This window comes from Cucurbita pepo, chromosome LG03 (genome assembly GCF_002806865.2).
Source record: "Cucurbita pepo subsp. pepo cultivar mu-cu-16 chromosome LG03, ASM280686v2, whole genome shotgun sequence".
NCBI lineage: Eukaryota > Viridiplantae > Streptophyta > Magnoliopsida > Cucurbitales > Cucurbitaceae > Cucurbita > Cucurbita pepo.
Genome location: NC_036640.1, coordinates 2,148,872 through 2,173,842, shown reverse-complemented (window position 1 = coordinate 2,173,842; position 24,971 = coordinate 2,148,872). Strand labels below are relative to the sequence as shown.

General features: G+C 37.3%; 5 protein-coding genes across 7 annotated transcripts; 2 read left to right on the top strand and 3 right to left on the bottom strand.

Annotated features, from left to right (window-relative positions):
- Positions 1-232: 232 nt before the first annotated feature.
- On the bottom strand, positions 233-2,441 carry LOC111790550 (putative pentatricopeptide repeat-containing protein At5g52630). Its single transcript, XM_023671494.1, has one exon. The coding sequence runs from the start codon at positions 2,319-2,321 to the stop codon at positions 501-503; it is 1,821 nt and encodes a 606-aa protein (XP_023527262.1). The 5' UTR covers positions 2,322-2,441; the 3' UTR covers positions 233-500.
- An 850-nt stretch (positions 2,442-3,291) lies between these two features.
- LOC111790548 lies at positions 3,292-9,053 on the top strand. Of its 3 annotated transcripts, none has more exons than XM_023671491.1 (8): positions 3,292-3,421; positions 3,506-3,624; positions 3,735-3,910; positions 4,039-4,143; positions 4,243-6,056; positions 6,356-6,426; positions 7,321-7,879; positions 8,987-9,053. In XM_023671491.1, the coding sequence occupies exons 2-7, from the start codon at positions 3,522-3,524 to the stop codon at positions 7,368-7,370; spliced, it is 2,319 nt and encodes a 772-aa protein (XP_023527259.1). In that variant the 5' UTR covers positions 3,292-3,421; positions 3,506-3,521; the 3' UTR covers positions 7,371-7,879; positions 8,987-9,053. The 3 variants fall into 3 exon arrangements, with proteins under 3 accessions (XP_023527259.1, XP_023527258.1, XP_023527260.1); XM_023671490.1 differs by having other exon boundaries at positions 3,714-3,910; XM_023671492.1 differs by lacking the exon at positions 4,039-4,143 and having other exon boundaries at positions 3,714-3,910.
- LOC111790549 (dehydration-responsive element-binding protein 2F) lies at positions 8,206-9,129 on the top strand. The gene is made up of 2 exons (XM_023671493.1): positions 8,206-8,816; positions 8,997-9,129. The coding sequence occupies exons 1-2, from the start codon at positions 8,313-8,315 to the stop codon at positions 9,033-9,035; spliced, it is 543 nt and encodes a 180-aa protein (XP_023527261.1). The 5' UTR covers positions 8,206-8,312; the 3' UTR covers positions 9,036-9,129.
- Positions 9,130-9,765: 636 nt separating this feature from the next.
- On the bottom strand, positions 9,766-16,532 carry LOC111790547 (DNA-binding protein SMUBP-2). The gene is made up of 15 exons (XM_023671488.1): positions 16,374-16,532; positions 16,031-16,135; positions 15,789-15,857; positions 15,167-15,256; positions 14,976-15,059; positions 14,533-14,697; positions 13,639-13,826; positions 13,104-13,176; positions 12,654-12,707; positions 11,671-11,928; positions 11,025-11,231; positions 10,807-10,910; positions 10,487-10,631; positions 10,233-10,367; positions 9,766-10,152 (listed from the first exon to the last, which is right to left on the bottom strand). The coding sequence occupies exons 1-15, from the start codon at positions 16,461-16,463 to the stop codon at positions 9,976-9,978; spliced, it is 1,944 nt and encodes a 647-aa protein (XP_023527256.1). The 5' UTR covers positions 16,464-16,532; the 3' UTR covers positions 9,766-9,975.
- A 419-nt stretch (positions 16,533-16,951) lies between these two features.
- LOC111790546 lies at positions 16,952-23,765 on the bottom strand. The gene is made up of 15 exons (XM_023671487.1): positions 23,526-23,765; positions 22,838-23,257; positions 22,451-22,544; positions 21,877-22,063; positions 21,530-21,785; positions 21,001-21,216; positions 20,834-20,920; positions 20,461-20,595; positions 19,962-20,075; positions 19,528-19,775; positions 19,341-19,421; positions 19,030-19,261; positions 18,649-18,747; positions 18,371-18,556; positions 16,952-17,318 (listed from the first exon to the last, which is right to left on the bottom strand). The coding sequence occupies exons 2-15, from the start codon at positions 23,174-23,176 to the stop codon at positions 17,220-17,222; spliced, it is 2,373 nt and encodes a 790-aa protein (XP_023527255.1). The 5' UTR covers positions 23,177-23,257; positions 23,526-23,765; the 3' UTR covers positions 16,952-17,219.
- Between the last annotated feature and the right edge of the window lie 1,206 nt (positions 23,766-24,971).

Below are 24,971 nucleotides of genomic sequence, written 5' to 3'. Positions count from 1 at the left end.
GATGTTGATTTGTTTGAAGTATCAGTTCTGTTTAAATAATCTCCAGATAATGTTCATGTCCCCAAATCTTTCTATAATCTCTTGGAAATGGATGCTTTTATCTTGGTTCTCCTTTGATATTTTGTTCTAAAAGTTGCATTATAGATGCTACTCCAATAATCTGTTCATACTAGTTAAATACTAATCCTTCTAATCCCGAAAGCAAATAACCCGACTCAAATAAGATCTCATCTAAAACAAATGTAATTCAAAATAACATAATAGTGAAGAGTCGAGATCCTCGGATGATAGAACTTTTCAATTTGCAAGAGATATCAAATTCTCAAATCAAACTTCTTCCTATGCCATTAACTATAATGATAAGTATCTAATCTAGATCTAGCTCGATGGATAAAAACATTAATTTTCATATCAAAAATCGATGGTTTAATCCTTACCTTAGAATCGTTGACCTTTCCTCACGTAGTAGATCGAGATCTTCTCCTTAAATTACATATCAATCACCAGTAGTCACCACATGAGCATTTTCCATCCTCGAACCGATGAAATCTGTTGTTGTCTCTAACAATGAGAACTCTTCCAGTGCATTTGGACATGAACTTTATAGCTGCATGACAATCACCGCAAACACGCAAATTCTTCATAACTCTTATAGGTCTTCCTGGTGGGAAGGTAATCAGCCCGAACGCAATGGCTAGTCTTTCACTATGAAACCGAATTGTTTCGCTTTTCTCCTCGCCGTCGACTGCTCGTAGCACAAAACTTGTGTCTGCAACATAGCCAGCTTTCTCCATTTCCTCCTCCAACTCTTCCAGTTTCTGATAAATCTCTACCCATCTAGCATGAGATCTATCACCTGCAGTGAATGTATGAACTTTATTTCCCTCCTCAACCCAGCTCAAACCCGTCTCCTTCTTCACTCCTCGATCGCGCAACATTTTCCTCATCCGAGCCGCTTCTTCATATCTTCCAGCAGCAGCATATGCATTTGATAACAAAACATGTAAACCTGAGCTAGTACTATTCAATTCTAATACTCTCTCAGCCACAAAAGCTGCCATTTCTGTATCTTTATGGATTCTGCACCCTGTCAACAAAGCTCCCCAAACAGATTCAGTGGGCTGCATTGGCATTTGTTTGATCACAGAAACTGCTTCCTGTAACTTTCCAGCTCGTCCAAGCAAGTCCACCAAAGAGGCATAGTGCTGAGCTTCTGGTTCAATCCCATAATCTCTCATTAGATTGAAATATTCTCGGCCCTTTTCAACCAACCCTGCGTGGCTACAAGCATAAAGAACAGATAAAAAGGAAATGAAATTTGGTTTCATCCCCACACTTCCCATTTCTTCAAATAAACCAAACACTCTCTCTGTATGAGCATGTTGAGCGCAGGCTATCAGTAGTGAATTCCACATGCCCAGGTTTCTGATGGGTATCTCATCAAAAACTTGATAAGCCCCTTCTATAACCCCACACTTGGAATACAAGGAAATCAAAGAACTCCCAACAAAGCTCGAGGAATCGAAGCTCATCTTCAAGCACAGTCCATGAATCTGCTTCCCCAATTCAAGAAGTGTGGAGCAGCTACAAACCCGGATCACACTGGAGAATGTGAAGTCATTTACATCAACATCCTCAACCAAAGCTTGCTTGAACAATGTCAATGCCTCGCCACTCTCATCCAGTTGAGCATACCCACAAATCATCCCACTCCAAGACACCACATTCCTCTCAGGCATTTCGTCGAACACATGGCGTGCATCCCCAATCTCCCCACATTTTGCATACATATCCACCAACGAACTTCCGACGAACACATCACAATCATATCCCGTCTTGACAACAAGACAATGTACAGATTTCCCAAGATCACTCCTACATAAAAACCCACAAGCCTTAGTGGCGCTAGGATAAATATGATCATCTGGCCGAATCCCAACATTCACCATTCGTCGAAAGTATTCAAGGGCAAGCAATGGAGCCTCATTTTGGGCAAATGCGGAGATAACAGAGCTCCAAGTGGTCGAAGACTTTGTCGGGGCTTCAGTAAAAACCTGCAGAGAAAAAAGCGGCAATTGGGTTTTGGAGTATAAGTTGATGAGATGGTGGGAAACGAGAGGAATGGTTTGTAATCCAAATTTGACGATGTGTGCATGGAGCTGGAGGCCTTTAGCGAGTGATCGGGAATGGGTGAAGGAAAGAAGATGGTTGCAAATTTGGCGGTAGTTTTGCTCGAAGCTGTTCTGGTTCAGAGGGTTTTGCAAAGGTTTAATGGCGGTCGCAGTTGAGAGAAGGCGGTCTCTCTGCAGTTGAAGAAGCATTAGAAACCAAGAAATTGTGATTGGGAGCTTCGTTTCACAATTGATCTCATTTACATTGTCCAAATCTATGCTTCATTTTTTCAATTTATTGGCTAATCGCTATGGTGTTGGTGAATTCTCACCATTAGAGTATCTTCACAATTCTCAAGCTCACACGCTCTCGGGAATCTCGAACAACTTCTCCTTAATCGAGACTCTAACTCCTTCTCTCTGAGCCTACCCTGAGACTTATGGAGCCCTCGAACAGCTTCTCCGGAGCCCTCCAACAACCTCCCTTTAATCGAGACTTGCCTCCTCTGAAACCTTGGAGCCCTCAAACAACCTTCCCTTAATCGAGACTTGGCTCCTTTGGAGCTCTCGAACAAACTACATCATTTGTTCAACACTCGAGCACTTTTGACTACTATACCTTCAAGACTCCCTCAAACAAAATACACCATTTGTTCAACGCTTGAGTCACTTTTGACTATACTTTCGAGACTCATAACGACATTTGAGGATTCTACTTACACGACTAAGTAATCCTCATGGTTATACCAATGGAGATATATTCTTTACTTTAAATCTATGATCAACCCATTAATCAGCTGATGTGGGACTTCTCTCCCAACAATCCTCAACAGAGGGACATTCCAATTTTTTTTCCGCCCATAATCAACCTTTTGTAGCCCGAGAATTACACTCGTCTCTAACTAGTGGAATTGTTTAAAGGGAATCATCTCGGTCAGAGGAAGCCTTCAAAGATATTCCACGTTCTTGTCTCATTCTTGATCGTAGCCTCATGCAGACCCGTCTCGATCATAGTTTGAAATTTTCACTTTCAACTATAATAATAAAAAAAATTAAAAAAAAATAAATTTTACCAAGTTGGATATAAATTTGGAACTAATAATGGAAAAAATTTCACAATTAAGAAAAATAAAAAGAATTTAAATAATTTTTGTTCATCGATTACCGAGCCACCATCAGGTTGATGTAAATCGTATGTGTTCTAACTTCGACGGTTCATTAAAATGGCGGAACGCCACTAAATGATCGTGTTTATCGCCTGTTGATGATCTACCTTGTGGCATTAGCTTTCGATTCTGCATTTTCTAGCGGTAATGTTAGCTTTGTAGACCTTTCATACTTCAGAGCTTCACTTGGAAGTATTGCTAATGCAGTTTCTTGTTGAATTCGTGCAGTGTATATTGATTCCCAATGAAGAACAAAACCGAATCTGCTTCTACTTCATCTCTTGCTTGGCGTTGGACAATCGAAGCCCTTGCAAGTTTCGAGGAAGTGAAACCATCTCTATTACATGGTATTTCACACTGTCGATTCTCTAGCCGCTCTAGAATCAATTTTTTTGCGCTCTAAAATTGTACAAGTCAGTGTTCCATCTTTTTACAGATGTAATTGATAACGTTTCAGAATTACTTGACGGTACTAGAAAGAATGCCGGGGAGATGGTTGCATTGAAATGCTTGGAGGGTTTGTTTGGTTCTTTAAATTATATTGGAGAAAATGTTCTTCCTGTTCAAGAATCAAAAGTTATGTTTGATTCATCTGAGAGTTGTGAAGATGTTTTTAAACGCATTTATAAGGAGGTAATACTGTTTCAAATCTTTGTATTTAGGTTTCTGAAGTTCTTGGCCCTGTAATTCAATATGTTCTTTTAAGTGAACTTAGCCTGATACATACTTTCTGGTTTTCAACTTGGTATGCATTGAAATAGACTCCAAAATCTTCCTTAAGAGTGGCTGGACCAGATTTGTTAAAATGGGATGTTAGATCCTTTACTGACCAAAAAAGAGCATCCATGCGTTGCACATTACATAAGGTGTAGAGAATTCAAGACTTGTCTCTAATTTATTTGCTTCGATCCTCTTCGTCGTGTATGGTCGGTTGTAAAGTGGTTGTTTTATTTCTTTTTGAACAGCTGAAAGATGCAATTCTCGATGGTACACATCCTTATGCTGATTTCTTAATGCAAAAGAGTGGGTTAACACCCATAAATAAGAGGGATAACATTTGTCTGAATAATGAGGATTGTATCGAGCTCAGCGGGAGACTTGATATTAGCTCCTCTGGTCCTCGAGGCCAAAATGAGAAGGGTAAAGGAAGCCCTTTACTTGAGGATGATAGAAGAATATCAGTGGTGAACCCACCTAGCTCTAGTTTGTTACCTTCTAAAAGGAGTGGTGTTGACTTTACGTCTGAAGACGAGGCTAGACAGTTACCTGGTTGGGATGATGGTTACATTAATGTCAAGAAGCTTAAGCAGCATTCTGCGCATACTTCGTTTTCAGGACAGGAAGTGGCTTCTTCACATGAAACAGAGGTGTTAGAAGATTCACCTGAAAGAAGAGTGCCGCAAAATGAGAGAGATGATACTGATCGCTTGGATGAACATCAGATAACTTCGGTGGACGACGAACTTGTAGAGGATGTGCATTTTGGGTCAAAGAAATCACATCAGGATCAATCAGGGATTCCTTGTTATACTATGCCGGCTAGTACACGAGATGATGAGATGCTGGAAGTTGTTTGTGTCGAGAAAGTGAAAGATGGAAGTGAACTGCCTTTTGAACCAAAAACATCTAATCCTTCTCCTGCTGAAGGAAACCTTCATAACACCAGCCCTGACAATTCCAAGTGTGACTCTGGGCATGATTATCGTGTAAATGAAACAAATACTATGTCTCCTAGTGGATTTATGTCAAAGACTGTTGCTACAAATATGGAGGTTGGTGTGTATCCGGATGTGAAAGAGAAAGATCTGTTAAGTGATAGTGATGGATATCATGAAACAATAGATATTGCCACGAGAAAAAAAGAATTTCTTAGTTCGCAATGTATGGTCGATCACGATTCTTTTCCATTAGCTGACAGTAGAGTTCTTGCAGTTTGTGTGAAATGTAATGAGGGTGGTCAGTTGTTGTGTTGTAACATTAGTGATTGTCCTTTGGTGGTTCATGCCAAGTGCTTGAGTTCCTCGGCTAGTATGACCGATGAAGGTGACTTTTGTTGTCCTTTCTGCTTGTATTCACTTGCTATATCAGAATACCTCGAAGCTAAGAAGCACGTTGCATCGGTAAAAAAAAATGTTGCTTCTTTTTTTCGTACTGCTTTGGGACATCAATCAGCAGTTCTTCAAGAGGTATTGCAACAAAAGGATGTTGACGCTTCACAAAGAGCTGTAGTTGAGGATGTTGCTAAAATTTGTGAAGATGTGGACTTGGAAAGTAAAGACAATCAAGTAAGTCTAGATGGAGAACGTGTAAACGAAGTTGTTGACTATCAATCGACAACAGATACAGATACCGAGCAAATGACAGAGCTATCAAAACCATTGCATATTGCCAATTCCAATCATAGACAAAACAAGGCAAGTCCTTCGAGAGTAGCATCTGATGCTTTATTAGGCCAGGAAAATGGCTACGAATTGGTGGACCAAGAGTGTCAAGGCAATACAGTTGCAGGTGTGGTGGACCAAAAGTGTCGAGGAAATGTTGCAGAACAGGAAGATGGTCAAAAAGACACCGAGCAGCATGACATTTACGAAATTCTCCATGAAGGTCGTGGGCCAGTTGAACCAGCGGCTACGCAAAATGGTTTACAGTACCAAACTGATGACAGCGAAGGCAAAGCTGCTCGTGCAATTATCACTGAAGGAGAAAAATCTTCTGATGATGGCAATGACGAGTCTATCATTTCTAGATACTCCATAAGATTTCGACAGAAATGTCATCAGTTAGTTTCTTCATAGTTATATAGTAGTTAGTTACTATTTGCTATTACCCCTCATTGTTGCTCTGGATAACTATATAATTTTCAAGTATGGAATTATTGTATTGACCAGAAGACTAGAATCCACAATAAAGTAGTGGGATTAAAATTTTCATGTTCTACACCGCGCTTCAGAGAAGCGAGGCGCCCTCACTGAGTCGCACGTGCCTCAGCTCCTCATAGCGATTAATTTTTTTTTATAATTTTTCTTTTGTGCTCTTCGCATTTAACAAACACTAATGCTGACTTTGTTTACTGTGCAGTACAAGTCCAGAAACTCATCCATTAAGACGGAAGAAGCTAGCCTGGACAGCTGAGGAGGAGGAGACTATTGGTAGTCATCTTTTATCCATTAATATTTCTTTTTTAAATTAAATATTTTAGGGTAAAAAAATGATTTCATACGCTTGCTTATCATAGTTCCAATCTTGACTAGATGTTACCTTTGTATAACATAAATCAAATGTTTTAGATTCGTTACTCGCTTTCATGCGTTCATAAGAATTTAAAAAACAAAGAAGTTATCCACTGGTATTCTCTTCTGTTTTCCAGTTTCTCATCTTTATTTCTGGAATGCAAGTTCCTTGCATGTCATTATACTAGTGATTTACTTGTCTCTCTGCTGGAGGGAGTTCAAAAATTTTCTAGCTCTGTTGAAAGAAGTCCAACCATACCGTGGAGAAAGATTTTAAAATTTGGTAGTAATGTGTTTCTGAAAGATCGTACACCAATAGATCTTAAAGATAAATGGAGGAACTTGTCCAGAAGTCCAAAGTTTAAATGATAGTACTGTCATTCCGGTCAGATTTTCATAGTTATTTAATAGTTTACATTTTTATCTGATCTTGACAGCTGATTTCAGCGAGGCAAGTTAAGATGTTCTTGTGTCTTCAGGTTACCTCTTGATTTGTTAAGCATTTGGTGGATAATTTCACATTCATCTGGTAGGACAGATTCTTGGTATACCCTTTATTTAGAGCTTTGACTTTCAGTGAAGAAATACTGCACTAGAATCACAAGAAAGATGACATGATGGGGTTTCCAACTTGGCAAAAGTCATTTTGAGGAAGTTTTCATATGACTAAGTTAGGGAGTATATTGACTTTGAGATAGTAGGATGTAGTTTTAACTAAGCATATTTTAGATATATTATGATATTTTGGCTGATATGAGTTATGTTTCGAGATTAGGACGATTTAATTAGATGTGGGTAACACTTGTTTCTTAGCTTTGGTATGGGGATTGATTCCGTTGCAGCAGTTGATCTTGTTGGCTTGATTGGTTGCTCGTGGGGCTTGCTTCGCTTCTTCAATTTGTATACCTTCTAGTAAGCTATTCAAGACATGGTAGCTGTTCTTGGCTATTGGCATGATATAATCACCTAGCCTACATATCAGCTACGCTCGATATGTGGGATTTCTGTTGGATATGATCTTTCGCGAAGTGCAAAGCAACGAGACCAAGAGGAGCACATCTTGGGGCACTGGCTTCGCTCGAAGCACGCAAAGGAACGAGCCTTCTCAATATAAGCTCCTCCAAGGCCTAAGGGTGGATTGAATCCAATCCCATCCAACATAGCACGAAATTTGTGATTTTTCACATCTTCCATGACCACACGGTTCCACTGTAGCCGACACCCTTTATCCAAAATCACTCCCCAAGAGAGAGAGGGGAGAGAAGGAAGCATGAACATGAGCATGGGATAAAGATGAACAGGGGAGTCTCAAGAATCATGGCTTAAAGACATGTGAAAAAGAAGAGCCCGTGAACTTCAACAATGAATCGAGGTGACTTTCTCTTCACTCATCACTCTTCACTCTTCTTCTACTCACTTACACTTACTCTCTCACACTTCATTTAATTTTCACTTACTTTTCCTCTCTTTTTATGTTTGTTTGTGATCAATTTCACTTCTCTTATCTATACTACTTTAGTTTGCATCATTGGCTTGAAAATTCCATATTACATTCATCGTTCTCGTAACGGTTCGATCAAAACGCCTTCTTAAATTTAGGGACCTGATTTTGTTTAGAACTAACACAATTAATTTGCATCAAAACATCATTTTTGAAATCAACATGAACAACAAAGAACGTAGGAGAAACTAGAAACGTGACAACATTTAAAGAGCCACTCCCCATTTGAGCTTCCCTCTACATATTATCCCCCGCTCCTTTCACCAAATTCCCACGATCATCTTTCATCCCTCCGCTCCCCAAAATGGAAACTTGCAGAGACAAAAAACTCCATTCTTCCCCACTCGTAAAGCCATGGAGGAAAGGCCCTTCACGAGGCAAAGGCGGCCCTCAGAACGCCTCCTGCGAGTACCGCGGCGTCCGGCAGCGCACTTGGGGCAAGTGGGTGGCCGAGATACGGGAGCCCAAGAAGCGCACGAGGCTCTGGCTTGGTTCTTTTGCCACTGCTGAAGAAGCCGCCATGGCTTATGATCAAGCTGCCACTAAGCTCTATGGCCCTGATGCTTATCTTAATCTTCCCCATTTGCTTCATAATCTTCCTCGTAATGACATTAATAATGCTTCTAAATCTAATTTCCTCAAATGGGTTCCTTCTAAAAAGTTCGTTTCTATGTTCCCTCATCCCCGCCCTGCAACCTTTATGCTTAATCTCAATGCTCAGCCTAGTCTTAATCTTATTCACCAGAGGCTTCAACAGCTTACAACTCCTCATGGCTTTCTCTCCCCTTCCCTCCCTTCTCCTTCTAAGGTATTCAACCTTTTTAATCTTCGAATTTGAGTTTTCTTCTAGAAAATATAACATTACTAACGAGAACTAAAAAAATATTATAAAAAATCTTGATTTTTGATATTTCTACGAGTATTTTAGATGATAGTGACATTTTAAGCTTAATTTTACTTCATTTTTCTCTTTGCAAGAAACTTAAAGACGAGAGTAAGAACGAGAAAGAAGACGAAGCTTCACTAGGAGAGGAGACAACGACGGTGACAAGGGATATGGTAGAAGAGAAGCCACAGATTGATCTAAACGAGTTTCTGCAACAGCTTGGGATTATCAAAGAAGAAGAAGAGGAGAAGTCAGTGATTGAATCAGAAAGAGAGGAAGGCATTAGTAACAATAAGGAAGCAGAATCGAATAATTGTTTGAAAGACGATCCCAGTGAGGAAGTTGAAGTGGTTAGTGACAAAAGCTTTAATTGGGATTCAATTATGGAAATGCATCCAAATATTGAACATCATCAATTCGAAAACTTTCAAGTTTATGATCGTTATGAAGATGATCTAAGTTTTTGGGATTTTGAAGAACACCATTCCATGACAATCATACCTTAAAAATATTTTAACTTTATTTCATGTTTTTTTTTTTCCTTTTTTTTTTAGCGTGGTACGAGTTCAAGGATTTTTTTTTTGTTTGAAGGGTTGTATACCTTAGTAAAAATAGTGATAATGGAATAAATGAGATAGATATTTATGAGAAAATTAGATGGTTGCAAGATAATAATGGGGATATAAAGAAAAATAAAATCATATAGAAGAAAAATATAAGCTAGTATGGGAATATATAGCTGTTGGATAAAAGAGTAATAAAGATTTGCCATACATAAAGCACGTGAGAATATGTAAGTAGATATATATATATATATTATTATGATTATTATTATTATTATTAAAAGGGGCCATCAGCCTGAGAGGGTTAATGAGCCCCAACTTCATTTTATTATTAGAAGTCGATGGAATAATTATGCTATAATAGTTTAAAGGGTAATCGAAAATCCAATAAATTCAAGAAATTCCACTGATGTTTGGAGAAGCCTGAAAATTCAATAAATTCTACTTTCCAGATAACAGTTCCCCCCCTAGACCACAAGCCTAAATGGAAGGCATAAGAGTGAAGTAAACTTATACTACTACTCATTCTGATACTCAGAGGCACTAAGATACTCACCATTTTCTTCAAAATATTCGATTAATCGCTTCAAAAATGCATCGTGAGTTACCGTATCGGTGTCGCAGACCAGACAACATTGCCTTCTAGCTCGAGTCACAGCTACATTCATTCGTCTACGGTCGCTCAAGAATCCTACCTGCATCGTTTTTAGAAGAATTTCCTAATGCAAGTCCTCGAAAATTTGAAGTTCATAGGCTTTTATACAAGAGATGTTACCTCCTTCTTTGAATTTGATCGAACCATGGAGATGACGATAGCTTCCTTCTCTCTTCCCTGGAAGCCATCAACTGTGGAGATTTCAATGTTTTTTAGTCTGTCTTCTTTGCTTCTTAACATTTTCAGTAACACAACCTGCAATTAATCCAATATTAGATCTAGAAGACTGGGTAGGAAGCATATTTGATTCGTTTGATCGGAGTTTTCGTGTAAGCATCAGTTCTAGAACAATCCGAGTAAAATAACCTTTATACCTGTGCAGCATAAGGAGTTATAATTCCAATTTCACAAGGTTGAACGCCACTTTGGATTAGTCTCTTTGCATGAGCCATGGCAACCTCAGCTTCACCTTCATTTAAAGTGCTTTCTTCCTCATCCTTTCTTTCTTCCATTTCACACCTGAAGAAGATCATTATGAACCATCATTATTAGCCATACAAGCATTATTATCAACAAATTAGTCTCAGGAAACCGCATTGTAATTATCTCTATTTCCAGTAACGTAGACAGGGCGTGTTGCTTCTGGACAAGCTTGTCTTATATCCGATGTTCAGTTAAGGTTGGAATGCAATACCCTGCTGTGTCTATGAGCAGAATGGTAGGTTCAGTTGATGATGTCTTTTTCACATCCTCAAGGTCATAAAGCGTATGTGCAGCAACACTTGAATGAGCTTTGATCTGTAATTCAGCAATCGAAGTTCATAATTTTATTGTTCATGATCAGCCAAACAGTTCTAAGTCCAACAATTAAAAGTACAATCTATAGATCACATCCAGGTATGATACGAGTACCTTACTATCATATAGCTCTTTTGATGACCAATCCATGATCAGTTCATGCATACGATACTGGACGGTGAGCATAGAGGTTACTTCATTTCCATACATGTCAGCCAGGCGTTCAAATAGGGTTCTTCCAAGTCCCTTCTTCTCTGCTTCAACACTTTGGATTGTTGGAGGAAGCTGAAGATGGTCTCCGGCAAGAATGCATCTTGATGCCTGAAACAAGCATCGCCTCCTTTAAATTGAGTTCGATACAAGTACAACCGAAATTTCCATATTTGCCAACATCTACTTTTGAACCCGTGAAATTCGTGGAACTTCTAGAAAGCATTCTCCACATTTTCCCTTTTCTAAAGAAACAGAAAAAACTCAGCATTTCGAATAAAAATGTCTTATTTCAACATTAAATTTTTGTGTTCAAGTCGATGTCTCAAAGAAAATCATCACTACCCAAACAACAAATCAGCTACTCTTTTCTTCAGATGTCTAGGACTTAAATGAAAAATAAGAAATGTATGAACGAAAAAATATCAAGGAAGCAAGCAAAAACATGAAAAGAATGTATTAGAACGTCCACAGTTGAGAAGCTATCTGTCTAAACCTCATTAGACAGTCGTCAATATGCATACTTCAATGATGCGTTGTTAATCATTACCTTCAACAAAGCTATCCAGCATGCAATTTCAAGAGCTTGAGCAGCTTCATCAATTATTACCAAATCAAATGAAATATTATTCAGTTTGCGAGAAAATGCCCCTGTCAAAGTTGTTAGAACAACATCTGAATTTTTTATTACATCTGTTACTGCTAACTGCTGCCTATTCCGCTCTTCCTTCGACAATGTTCTAAGCTCCTTCTGGATGTCTCTCCGTGTGTTTCGGTCCTTGGCTTTCAGAAGCTTCCCATTCAATGCCTGAAATAGTTGCTCAGAAGAAGCTCAAGAATAATTCTTTTAGAATAAGAGGGAAAACTATTTCATCAAACCAAAGCACTTGGACTAACAAAGGACCGACTTAGGAAGAAAATCACTCAAGAAAAATGCCTCTAAAGTTACAGAACACAAAAAGAAACAAGGCAAATTAATATGCCCTCACTCAAGCAAAGCATTTCTCTATTTTCAAAATAGCAACGAACAAATTTGAATAAAAGATCTCATGGTCGCAAAAACAACTGTCTGAACAGATAAAGATCACCGAATTTAACCAAAACCAAATAATAGAATGGCTCCCCTCACTTCAAAGTACCCAAAAGACCAAGAGAACAACCCATTCATCTCCCCAAAACTCTATAGGCTGTGCATTATCGATAGTCCATCACATTACAGGCTTCTGCTACTGTATGTTGGGCCTAACTTGCAAACAAGATAAAAATAAATTAAAAATAAAGCCGAGTTGTAAGATAGGATAGGCTGCTGATAGTTTATCTATACCAACAAGTCAGGAAAACGGTTTTTCATATGGAGGAACTTGAGTAAAACCCTGAACAATATGCTTGATTTTAAAAATATATCAGAAGAGGTTGTCCTTAACTCCTAGATGTTAGGGAAGGTAACAAGAAAACTAACATGCTATACCTCACATGCAACATTTGATAGATAAGACGCAAGACTCTGAAGTGTAAGCATTGTCAAATTTTTACCTTCATCTCTTTCCGGATGTCATTTGCAAGAGAACTATTGTCCCCACGCAAGACCTAGAAGCGAAGGAATTTATGAGAAGACAATTTTACTTAGCAATGGACCAGAAATTACATCAGCCAGAGAACTAGACAATAGTTAGAAACTTAATGGGGTCAGGTCAATCAAAGAACGGCTCAAGTCTTAGTCAAATACAAAACAGTCATTTTTGACAAGTTCCAGGATAGATCAGTTCGTAAAAGACGTATCCTGAGATATCTTCATATGCTCATTGGAGTGGATTTATTATGCAACATGCTTATGTTCAAATGATCAAGTAGTGAAAAAAAAATATATACAAAACAAAATTATCTTAATTTTATGGTTTATTGCACTGAGAAAAAAAAAGGACACCATCACGAAGCTGAAGAATTTGCTTTAGTTCTTATGGCCAAATAGGTGATTGTGCATACCTGGGCATCTAGAGCACTCTCCAAGACTTGAGGAAGTAGACGAGCAGGATGTCCCAGTCTCACCAACTTCACTCTAATCATAAGCATGTTAGGATAAGTTCATCTATTTACTACCCTCTTTGGGGATGAAAAAAGAAAAGAGGAAACAATGCAAATAATAGCACCAGGGCAGGAAAAATGAATGGCATTAGCAGTCTATCCAAGATTCCTCAACAATCCAAGCACCAAGTTGTTATGTCAAACATCCCATTTCAATCAAAAGATATACTAATTGTTTTCTAACTAATGTTCCTTGTTTTCTTTTGCCCATGCATACATGTTCAGACACACGTACATAAATATCAATATAAGGTTATGCGCAACATTTGTGAAACCAATCCCAACAACATTCAACTTGATAATGGACCAAAGTTCAGCATACTGTTGTAAGAAACTTGTGCACAAATTTCTATTCTCGGGTAAATAATCTTTATATGATGACAAAGGCAGCTTTCATTTGACCAATTAACTCAAGAAAATTGCAGTATTTAGTTACCTGTGAGGAACAAGTCTCTCAACAATGTTGTCGACAGCAATATTTGAAGCAGCACATGCTAGAATTTTTGATCCACGCTTTACTTCTTGTAAGATAATTTCCACCACTGTTGTGGTTTTTCCGGTTCCTGGGGGACCATGCAGCAGAAATACATTTTTTGCTGATAGGGCCTTTGAGATGGCATCTTTCTTTGGAGAAAGGAGGACAAAAACAGAACAGGTGCTTAAATGAGCAAACTATATAAAACCGTAAGCATTAGCAGAAAGAAAGTAGTAGAGTAACACTTCATGGTCTGAACCTGGTTTATGTCAGGAAGTAAGAATATAAGTTTCCCAAGATGTCGAAAGCAAATATTCAAGAAATTGTGCATTGAGAATAACAATGTGCAAAAGGGAAGGTTATACTACATGTCAATCCCAAGCCAGGGTGGAGGAAATTATGAATAATGTCCCACAATTGATCAAAACAAAAGGCGTAGTTGATTTGCTAAGGTCTTGTGCTAGAAGCCCTAGTCATCTTGAGGTTCGCAACAATTCCTCTTCCCAATAATCTTCTCCTTTCCCTTTTTAAACTTATTCTGATTGAGGTACATTTTTGTAAACTCCTCCAAGGATAAAATATACTTCAACCATAAATTGTCAACATATCCAGAAGAAAGTTTCTCCTCCTCGTAAGTGAAAATAATAATAATAATAATAAAGCCATAAGGTAGAAAAGCTTAACATAAATTTGAAGTCTCCAGCAGGGAGATATCAGCCAAAGTCAAAAAGTTATTTTTCTAGGAACGAAAGCATAAATGCATGTATTAACCGCAGACTATCCACTTGAAGAAAAAGAAACTTGAAAAAAAAAACAATAATCTATGAAGAAAATGTAAATTATCGGCTCATTAACCTGAGAGTGATCAAGATTGGAATTGATGGGTTTGAATTTAACATCAGTTTTGGACATTGATGGTTGCCTCTCTCCAAATAATACAGGAATAAGATCAGCAGCCGGTCCTCTATGTACCCCTTTGCTCAATTGTATCAGGGCATCCTTCATCCTACGATATGTCACCTGAAAAAGAAGCAAATACCAGATTTTCTTTCACAGCCGATAGTCAAATAAGTATTATAGGGCTTCCTGGGTTCTTCAATTTGTTATCATAAGATTATTAATTTAGTAAATGAAGGGATCGGAAAAGGTAAATTATAAATGAGGAACTATGTCTTCCTTAGACATGTAAATTACAATAATAATTATTATTATTATTTATAAAAAAAATCTAATTTAAAGTTCATAATTGTGAAATAAAAAAAATAGAAGCAAGTACTAAAAGCTTTGTTCTCTCAAACCTCATTTGCCACTTTCTCCAACCGTAGAGGACTGGATAAACCCTCTTCTGGGATGTCATCAAAAGCAACAGTAATCGATGAGTCCTGTAGACATTACCTCTAAATTAAAAGTAGCAGCAGTGGAAAGGATAATCACCCATATCAAACCAATCACAAAAAAATGATAATCCTGTATTTGAAGTGAAATGTACCTTCAACCGATAAACTACTCCTTGACCAAGAGAAGGAGAACCTAAATCAGCTTTGTTTGGTTTCAAAACCACCACATCATGTGTGCTAAACTGCAACAACAGTAACATATGTCATCAATTAAGGGAGAGAGTAGGGAGAATATAATTACAGGAACAAAAATGGCCTTCAATTGTAATTGAGAGATAATTCTCTGGTGCAACACTACATAACATGAAAAGGAAAATAGATAGAATGGGAAGAAGAAATAGAAATACATCAGGAAAACCATGACACTAGCAGGTGTCATGGACTACAGAGTGTTAGTTTGCATACCTTTGGAAATTTTTGCTAACATTTGATTATAAGCTTAATCACTTATATTTAGAACCACACAACAAATTAAATGAAATAGGCAAAGTTAATCACTTAAAATGTTCTATTCTCTAACCCTGGCAAGAAGAACTCTGATTACCCTGTCTAGGCTACGTGAATCATTGTAAACACACTGTGTACAAGCTAAGTAGTTATAATTGGAATATGGGAGAAGAAACAATGAAAGAAAATTTGTATTTTTAGAAATTTAGTACTTCACAAAACTAGAGTTCCATAAGTAGTTGGAGGGAATTTTCTACTTCTTCTCACCTTGTGGGGAGGAAGAACGTCTCCCTTGTTTGATTGAAACTCAAGAAGAGTTTTCCCCATGAGCCCACTCTGACAACAAAATCCAAGGCAGAAGAAACGTAAGAAAACCCAGATATTTAGAATCTACATGAACAACGCTGAAATCAAAGAATAAATGAAAACACTACTGAAATCATGCATAATCACATTGGTTTGCATTTCAATTTCCAACAAAAGATCCAACATATGAAGTTAAAAACTACCGAAGCATCAATACACTTCAAGTTGAGAATAGTAGAACCCTTTTTCTGAGCGGTCTCCAAGTTCCTGGATGCACCAGAGCTGATAGACGCAGATATTTCTGCATCCTGCAAAATCAGGTTCTCCAATTTAGTAAAGCTAGACGACTTGCATCACTCAATACATCAATCGCAAAATACTCACAATAAGAATTTCGTTACTGACGAAAGATTAAAAACAAACATCATTGTTAAAGAAGCCATTAATTGCTAACGAAGTCACACACAATCTTCAACTCAACATTCATTTTACACTCAAATTTCACTCCAAGAAGATAAGGAATTCAAACAAACTTGGAAATGGGACCTTTTCGATGTCTAAGAGTGGAGCCGTGATGGAAACGAATTGCTCCAGAGTGATAGGAGCTGATTTCTTCTTGGTTTTGGTTCCCTCCATTGTCGTTGTTGCCGCTATTCTGATCGTTGCAGAGAAAAGGAAGCGATTGAAGAACTCCTAAAATTTAAGTTAAAATGTCACTTCAATTATCCTTAAAACCCTTTTAATTTCGTAAAATTTTAATATTATTTTGTTTTTCTTTTTAAAACTTTATAATATCCATTAAGAGTGATTATTTTATATATATATAATTTTGTTTATATTTTAAATGAATTTAATTAATTATTCAATTAATAAACTTCAAAATAAATGTGACAAATTTAATTAAAAAATAGATTTATTAATAATAATTTCGAACGCTACAATATGACAATTACATTAAAAAATGTCACGATCATATTATCTTTCGTTACTACACTAAACGTAGTATGAAAATTTAAACTTTTGGGCTACTCGGATTCGTATTTATTTATCAAATTTATTATTAATTTAATAAAATTTAATATTAAATTTTTTATTAAAAAAAAAAAATTAATTCGAGAAAAGAATGATGAACAAATCATATGATATATTATTATTATTCTGTGTGGTTCAACTCTGATTTCAAAATTTAATCATAACTTTGAGAACAAATCTGGGCTTCCGGGCAGAGTATCAAAGACGATGTTGTTTGTTGTGCAATCGTCTTCTAGATCAGGGACGCTTGGAAGCAAAAAAATAAGCTGCCATCTCCGCCATGTTCTTTAGTGCCATGATGATGAATGCAGCAGCAGCAGCAGCAACAGATTTGAATGTTGAGTATGTGGGACTGGCTTTTCAGTTGTTTTCTATTACACATTCCTCGGGTAACCCGAACTCTTTTTTTGACTGAACGTGTCGCCTCCAAGGATCGTTATGCAACTTGTAGTGTAGAACCTGCTCGAGACAACAACAGTTACGTGCCAAATAATGTCAAACTACAGGTTTCCAAATGCATGATGATCCACTAGAAAATTTAAGATCATGAAGTGTAATAGTTCAAGCCCGTTACTAGCAAATATTGTCTCTTTGGGTTTTCCCTTTCGAACTTCCTCTCATAGTTTTTAAAACACGTTTGCTAGGAAGAGGTTTCCATGCGTGGGATCTCAGAGTTGAGTTGCAATAGAGAAAAACTGAAAGAACTAGGTAAAGACAAACTATGCTATAATCTTCGTTCATTGGTTCCTTCAGAGTTTAACTAGAAGAGATCCGGTCAAAAAGAAGGGGTGGGATTTTCTTTTTCATGTTCAATTCATTTCCTTAGGTTACCGAGAGAGAGAGAGCTATCGAGAAAGTCCCAGGAAGGGGTGTGAGATCCCACATTGAAGGGAAACGAAACATTCCTTATAAGAGTGCGGAAACTTCTCCCTAATAGACGCGTTTTAAGACTTTGAGGTTGATGTAGATACGCAACGGGCCAAAGCGGACAATATCTATTAGCAGTGGGCTTGGGCTATGTCAAATGGTATCAAAGTCAGACACCCAACGGTGTGCTAGTGAGGACGTTGGACTACCGAGGGGGTGTATAGTTAGATCCCACATTGGTTGGAGGAGGGAACAAAATATTCCTTATAAGGGTGTGGAAACCTCTCTCTAGTAGACACGTTTTAAAACCGTGAGGCTGACGACGATACGTAACGGGCCAAAGCGGACAATATCTACTAGCGGTGGATTTGGACTGTTACAAGAGGTGTTTAGAAGTTTTCCCACATCCCGAAGAGAAGGATAACTTATACATGGTTTAATACAAGTTCATTTAGGAAAATAAACACAATTTTAAAGACTTTCGACTCGGCTTCTTCCTATGGACATGAGATACGAGGTGTGCACATACTCTTTTAAACATCGACTCGCTATATACAGGTGCGAAGGTCCGATTCGTACAAAATACAAGCAGATGGCCTGAAACCACAGGCAAGAATATACCCAAGAAGGAAAAAGTGTATTACCTGGATAACTGTAGCAACAGCATCATCATCAATTAATCGAGAATATTCATCTGCCCAATCCTCCTGAAGGCCGTAAACAGCATTCTGTCTCTGAGCTTCCAGCATTACAGCATCACGGTATATGAATCTCTGCCAGAGTTTCCGCACATTTGACAGTTTGAATTCAATTTCTGATTCGTTAAATCCCTATAAAACCGAGATCCGTATGCAAAATTATTCGACATTACTTCGGTGTATGTTACGATTTCATTTATGAAGTTAGATTAAGCATAACTTACCCTAAGAATGCTGATCAAATTTGGGATATCGTCTTCTCCTATTCGAACAGCAAAACTCTCATAGTTGAGCACGTTCTCATATGGAAGGAAAATTCCATCCTGCAAAATACGGAAAAGAAAAGAGTCGTAAAAACGTGGTTGTTCACGTTCTCGTAGTTGAGATGTTCACGGGGTGGAGTGGGGTGAGGAGGGGCAGGGCTGGGCATACCCGTCTTCGTCCCTGCCCTATTTAAATCTTCGTCCATGCAAAATTTCTCATTTAAATTCTCAGGATCGGAGCGAGGATTCACCACGGAGAATTCGCTCATTACAACATCTACACTACTAAATAGACCTCAATGTCTGATTCCAAATCAGAAGAAATAGAAGGTGCAGTTTTACCTGAATGATGACAGGAATGCATCCTTGCAAAATACTATCTTCCATACGCCCGCTCCAACCATCACCGGGCATCACGCCACAGAAAACAGAATTTGCTAAATCTTCATGATAATTTTCGGAACGTAATGGGGTAACAATAACATCGTCTGCGTGTTGTTTCCCAAGCTTTCCTTCCTTGTTCGGGCTCGATCCGAACTCTTCCGCTACTTTTTGTCTGATACCCATACTATACCTGGAAAGTAATATCCAATTCTTGAGGGCTCAATCCATAAAGAATCTTTAACAGTAAGTTGCAACTATTATAATCTTACGTGGACTCCGGTCTTCCCTTCGTGTAAGCAGGTCCAAGATTTCCGTTGAAGAAGAAGAACGTCTTCCGCTCTGCACGTGGTCTGCAGAATATTGGATTAAGAATTTAAACGAACTCAACTCTTTTACTGAAGCAACAAATATAAAGAAAAGACTTGAGAGATGTTTAGAAGAATCAATGAATTGTACCTAGCCCAAAGTTTTTTGCTCATTCTACTCCCATCAGGACGTTTCCATGCAGGAACCACGAGATCTTTGTCGGGGTCAAAGCAAGGATGATTTCCCCTTTTGCTCGAAGGTATACGATCCCAATTGTCCCCCCAATAAGCTGTGGTTGAATGGTTGTGTTTAGAGTTCGTGTTGCCCCAGTGAACCAACATCATGCTGTTCCATATCTCCTTGGGGGCATAGCAAGCACCTTCGTCCCATGAAAAGAACTGTCTTTAGACATAAAGTTGATATATTAGTATAATACGCATAACCTACCGTTAGAAAAGAAGTTCTATAAGCAGTGATCTTGAATAAGAATCCTACAGCGATAGATAGAATCCCCATAAAAGTACCACTAGATCGAGCACCAGTGAAATCCACCCAACACACACACACACCCACCAAACACGTACCCATATATGATCTCGTCCAGATGAACGATTCCAGTATGGATACTGCTCAACAATGTGATCATGTGCCTTTCTGTAGAAATCCAGTGTTAGAAAGCTCCTCAAGCCCAAGTTGTCCTGGAAAGTAAATGCAATTTAGGCATCAAACTACTTTTCTCAACTCAATCGATTATCATTACTTAAAGCGTAGTTGACTCGTGACTGTATTTTTCACAGAACAATGCTTATGTGTCTGCTGTATTTCTGTTTCCTACATCAACAGGGCTTGTGAAGAAATCTGTTGGATCGACACCCATCGGCTCTTATCGGAGGTAGATGATTGTCATAATGGTTAGGATTAAAAAGACCGAAGAACAGTGGCCGATAATAGAACTACACTTCCACGTAATCGTTTCAAAGAATTTGAGCAAAATATACAATAGCAGTTCAAAAGACGTACACAGACATATACCACACAGTAATATGCTAAACAGATCTGCAATAAATGGTTGTACATGCCTACCTTCAAACTCAAGTGAGGCGCATCATCAGCCCGAGTTATGATGCATGAATCGAGAACTGGGACAAAGAAAAAATCGGCTTCTTCACCATTCAAGGTTCGATGAGGACTAGCTAAGATGCTCTCGTAGAAAGCCATCTACAAGGAGAAAAGCACCAAATCTTTGTTATAATGTATCCTAGAGGATGACTAAGCTATGTTCAAGTATTAAACAACCCATAAATTCAAGAGTTAAAGACAGAATCATGACACCTGATAAGAAAATTAACAAATATTAATTGGGAGGAAACGATATTGCAAGGTTTATACACGAGCATTACGTTAACCATATTAACTCACCACTTGACCAAAGAACTTTTAACACAAGAAGTCATACCTCAGCACCATACAAATCGTCTGTCCACACTGTTGCATTCCTGTGATCGTAGATTCTGTTAACACATTCAAACTTCCAGTGACGCCCCTGCAATACCAAATTAATGTTGCGTTACGAAGCGTGCAAAAGGAATGTGACTAGAAACGGAAAATCTATCTCGTCTAGACCTGAAGTAGATGGCTGTTGAAACCTGGGGGCAAATCGTAAATATATATCAAGGGCCTTCTTTTATTCACCGTAGGTTTAAGAATAAAATTTTTTTCGGTGATATGCAGACGATCCGGTACATCAATTTGAGCCGGTAGTAGCCATTGAGGCCATTCCCTCACAGATATTTGAACAGATGGAATGCTGCAATCAACTCCATACCAGCCCTTGTTACACTGCAGGACATGCCAGATATAGCTTCAGCATGAGAAATGACAGATTAAGGTGATGGGTTATAATCCAAAGCTAATGGTCGGGTACTCGGTTATTAATTTGATGATATAACGTTTCAAAATACTCTTCCTAAATGTTCTTGAAGCGTTATGTTTACCCAAATTCTAATAGTTTCATACATTTTTAATGTGATTCACCCCATGTTCCTCATCTAACATAAAAATAGCACAAAAAGAGAAGATAAACGAGGCAAATTCCTACTCCCCCCAACTAAAAAAGACAAAATAATAATAATAATAATACATAAGAAATTACCTGACAAAACCCCCCCATGCAATGCCCATTTCCAGAGCACTGATTGATACAAATGCAAGATACGGGTATTTCACAGAACCGCCCGAGCAAACAGTCATATTTGCAGTCACATTCCTCTTTAAATTTCACCTTTGAAGCATATGCTTCAGCTGGGTCGACATTGCACCATCCCGGTTTGCTTCCATTTGTGGTGAAAATATTATCGAAATCAGCTTTTGTCCAATCGGTAACTTTAGGAGCATTTGGATCCGAGGGTCTAAAACAGATACCTCGACATCATCAAATCAAGCAAAAAACAAATCATCTAAGAGGATACATTTCAGCTCAAGAATATGGATTATTATTACCTCGTTTGAAAACCACATGCCTCAGCTACCGGACGATTTGGATATTTTGTGCCTTCCCCACAAAAACACATGGCTCGTGTTGTGTCACAATAAGTAGGGCAAATCGAGACAACCCAGGACCCATATGGTTCTCCTTCTGAACCAGGACGGTTGCATTCTAACTTCACTTTCTCAGAGCATCCTTCACCTATTGAAACCGTAGTTGATGTGCAGACAAGAGTAATTTAAAAGACTGCTACAGCATCAAACTCGAAATATAATGAAATAACAGAGCGATTACTAATTTTGTCAGTTTTTCTATTGCAGTAAACGTGGATAACGAGTCAAATTACTGATGGAAGTTCGTTCGAAAGACATATAGTTCAATCAAACTTGAGCCCAAACCAAAATCATCTTCTTCTTTTTGTTTTTTAAACGAAAAGATTCAATACATCTTGTGGCACTTAATGTCAATCGTCTGATAGTATACATAAGGAGGAAAGCCTCGAACAGATTTCAACTTGCACTCTCGCAGTTTCTCGAGAAAAAATTATGAATATCGATGAAATAGAGAAACAGCCGTTAAAAAACTAACCACTATATCCATGAAAGCACCGACATTGCCCAAATTCATGATTACAAACACCTTGCTCACTACAGTCATTTTTGCAACCACTGCCACCTATTAACTGCCAGAAGAGATCGAGTTCGTTACAAAGAGATCAATGTCACGCAGCAGAAGTTAAACGAAAAGCTTCCAATAAAAATCTCTAAAGAAACTTAGTTATATGGAAAGCGACAAGTTACCATTTGATATTATTTAAGACCAAGTTTAAGAGAAAAATGAAGAAGTTTGAGTCTACACTTATTGCCTATCATCCGTGATTGAAAATAATATCGAATCGAACAATGAAACGAAACCAACTCTTACGCAAGCTATAGGGTGAATTACAGAGAGAAATGTTTCTGAATTTCTCACTACCTCAACAATCTGGAGTTCCTTAGCATTGGCATCACAACCAGAAAGCCACCGCCCGATATGAGACTTCCACGGTGCACCATGATAAACAACTGCGTCATGAGAATCAGGAGGAAACTTACGATTCAAATCGATCGCTCGACCTGGATCTTGTTTGACATGGTTGTTATAGGTTTCAGTAGACGAATTAACAGCGAAACCAGAGTTCGGAAATCGCCTTAAGTTATCCAAAGAAGGCACCAAAGGAAAGAAGAACAAATGAACCACTGTAACCAATGCAATTATAGAAGCAATTGAGGCCCCAAGAGACCATGAGCAATTCAATTTCTGAGCAAAAGCCATGATCTCAGACTCCTAACAGTGTCTGTATAATTTACATCAAACCAAAACAACCTTTCCTCCCTCAATCGAGTTCCCAACAACCTAAAAAGATAAGAACAATCAGCAAAAACAGGATTAAACCCACATTCCAAATTCCAACGCCAAGAACTTCAAATTAAACATCAAAATCTGATTTCTACCATGAAAAGAAACCCCACACAAGCCATAAAAATCAAGACCCAACAAATGAAATACAACAACAATTCTTCACAACCCTAGATATCAATTCTTCACAATCACCAGAAAAAGTTGACCAGAATATACCAGAGATTTCAGGGAATGAAAGAGAATAGGAACAAAGAACAAGTACCCGAAGCAGGGGGGGCTGAATTAGGAGAAGCCAATAAGAACAATTCAACGACAGATCGCGATTTCCATGGAGACAGAGTAGCAATTAAATAACATCGTGCGATTCCGGGCTTTTGCTGGCAAACCCAGATACAAGAACAGAATCATTATATTAAAAAAATTGAGGAAATTAATATATAGAAATTCTGACAAACAAAGAAGAAACCGCCAAACTCCAGAGGGTGTCGCTAAAGACGAAAGTTTGAATAGCATTAAAGACGGAGACGGTAAAATATTGGTCTTACGGAATTGTTTTTTATTTTTTTTATTTTTATTTTTTTTTTATTGAGTTGAAATTCAATGGAATCGTAAGGCCGTTGACCTTTCGACAGTTGGATTTGTCGTTTAGTGGGGATGGTGTGTAATGCGTGAGGATTTATTTCGTAAATAATATTATTTTATGAAATCAATTTATTTATGTTAAATTATGGTATCATTAATAAAAAAAAAAAGTATTAATTAATTATTAATAGTTTATTTTTACGTCTCTAAATCTATCTTAGGTAAAATTAAATTAGTGTCTAAATTATAAAACAAAAATATTAAAATTATATGTCAAATAACTTTTAAAATATTAAAATTAGATTAATGGTTTAGTTGGATTTTTTTTTTTTAATAGAATGATTAGTGGTTGAATTTAATTTTTTTTTTAAATCATGTTTAAATAACAATTCTCGTATAACTTTACTCGGGACAAAAAATAAGAAAATTATAAGTAATTTGATAGATTGAAGAAAATTATTTCTCAAATTGAAAAATAAAAATAAATAAATATTCATAATTGGTTTTATTTCATTTTATTGTTTAGTATTTACTATTTTATGTTATTGATTAAATGTGGGTTATTTAATTTCATTAAATATGAAATATATTTATGACTTTTACTAATTTGTTATGATTATGTTTTTTATTTTTATTTTTTATTATTATTGTCATTTATTTCCCTATGACTGTGTTTCAATTTGACAGATATATTAATGTGTAGATAGGAAATTTTATTTATTTTATGTTTATATGATAATCTTATGGTTGACTTTATGTAATAAAATAATTATGAGAAGTTATTATGGATCTAATTATAACTTAATTAGTTAAACAAATATTACTTGATCTCATTTATAAAATATATCTTTTTTAGTTTATTTATTTTTTTGTCAACTTTTTTCGTGTATTATCATTATTTTAATATCTAAATCTCTGACTTCTTAAATAAAAGTACATGTCTTAATTAATTACGCCATTGGTATAATTTTATTTTAAAATAACAAAAAAATAAATAGATGGGCAAAAAGGTAAACTAACAATAAATAGATGGGCAAAAGGGTAAACTAACACCCTCTATTATTTATCCTAAAACATGTTCTCAATTTAAAGGGTATTAAATTGCTCATGTAGACTGCTCCCTCTA

What these genes read in the sequence shown, in the direction of transcription:
- LOC111790549 (XM_023671493.1), top strand. Translation starts at nt 8,313, where the DNA reads ATGGAAACTTGCAGAGACAAAAAACTCCATTCTTCCCCACTCGTAAAG. An exon ending in CCCTCCCTTCTCCTTCTAAG is followed by an intron (nt 8,817 to 8,996) that starts GTATTCAACCTT and finishes AGAAACTTAAAG; the next exon opens with ACGAGAGTAAGAACGAGAAA.
- LOC111790546 (XM_023671487.1), bottom strand. Translation starts at nt 23,176, where the DNA reads ATGGCTTTTGCTCAGAAATTGAATTGCTCATGGTCTCTTGGGGCCTCA. An exon ending in CGCCTCACTTGAGTTTGAAG is followed by an intron (nt 20,076 to 20,460) that starts GTAGGCATGTAC and finishes TTTACTTTCCAG; the next exon opens with GACAACTTGGGCTTGAGGAG. An exon ending in ATTTGATCAGCATTCTTAGG is followed by an intron (nt 18,557 to 18,648) that starts GTAAGTTATGCT and finishes TCGGTTTTATAG; the next exon opens with GGATTTAACGAATCAGAAAT.
- LOC111790550 (XM_023671494.1), bottom strand. Translation starts at nt 2,321, where the DNA reads ATGCTTCTTCAACTGCAGAGAGACCGCCTTCTCTCAACTGCGACCGCC.
- LOC111790548 (XM_023671490.1), top strand. Translation starts at nt 3,522, where the DNA reads ATGAAGAACAAAACCGAATCTGCTTCTACTTCATCTCTTGCTTGGCGT. An exon ending in GAAACCATCTCTATTACATG is followed by an intron (nt 3,625 to 3,713) that starts GTATTTCACACT and finishes ATCTTTTTACAG; the next exon opens with ATGTAATTGATAACGTTTCA. An exon ending in TTTCGACAGAAATGTCATCA is followed by an intron (nt 6,057 to 6,355) that starts GTTAGTTTCTTC and finishes TTTACTGTGCAG; the next exon opens with TACAAGTCCAGAAACTCATC.
- LOC111790547 (XM_023671488.1), bottom strand. Translation starts at nt 16,463, where the DNA reads ATGGAGGGAACCAAAACCAAGAAGAAATCAGCTCCTATCACTCTGGAG. An exon ending in TGAAGTGTATTGATGCTTCG is followed by an intron (nt 15,858 to 16,030) that starts GTAGTTTTTAAC and finishes TTTTGTTGTCAG; the next exon opens with AGTGGGCTCATGGGGAAAAC. An exon ending in GAGAGACTTGTTCCTCACAG is followed by an intron (nt 13,177 to 13,638) that starts GTAACTAAATAC and finishes GCTTATGATTAG; the next exon opens with AGTGAAGTTGGTGAGACTGG.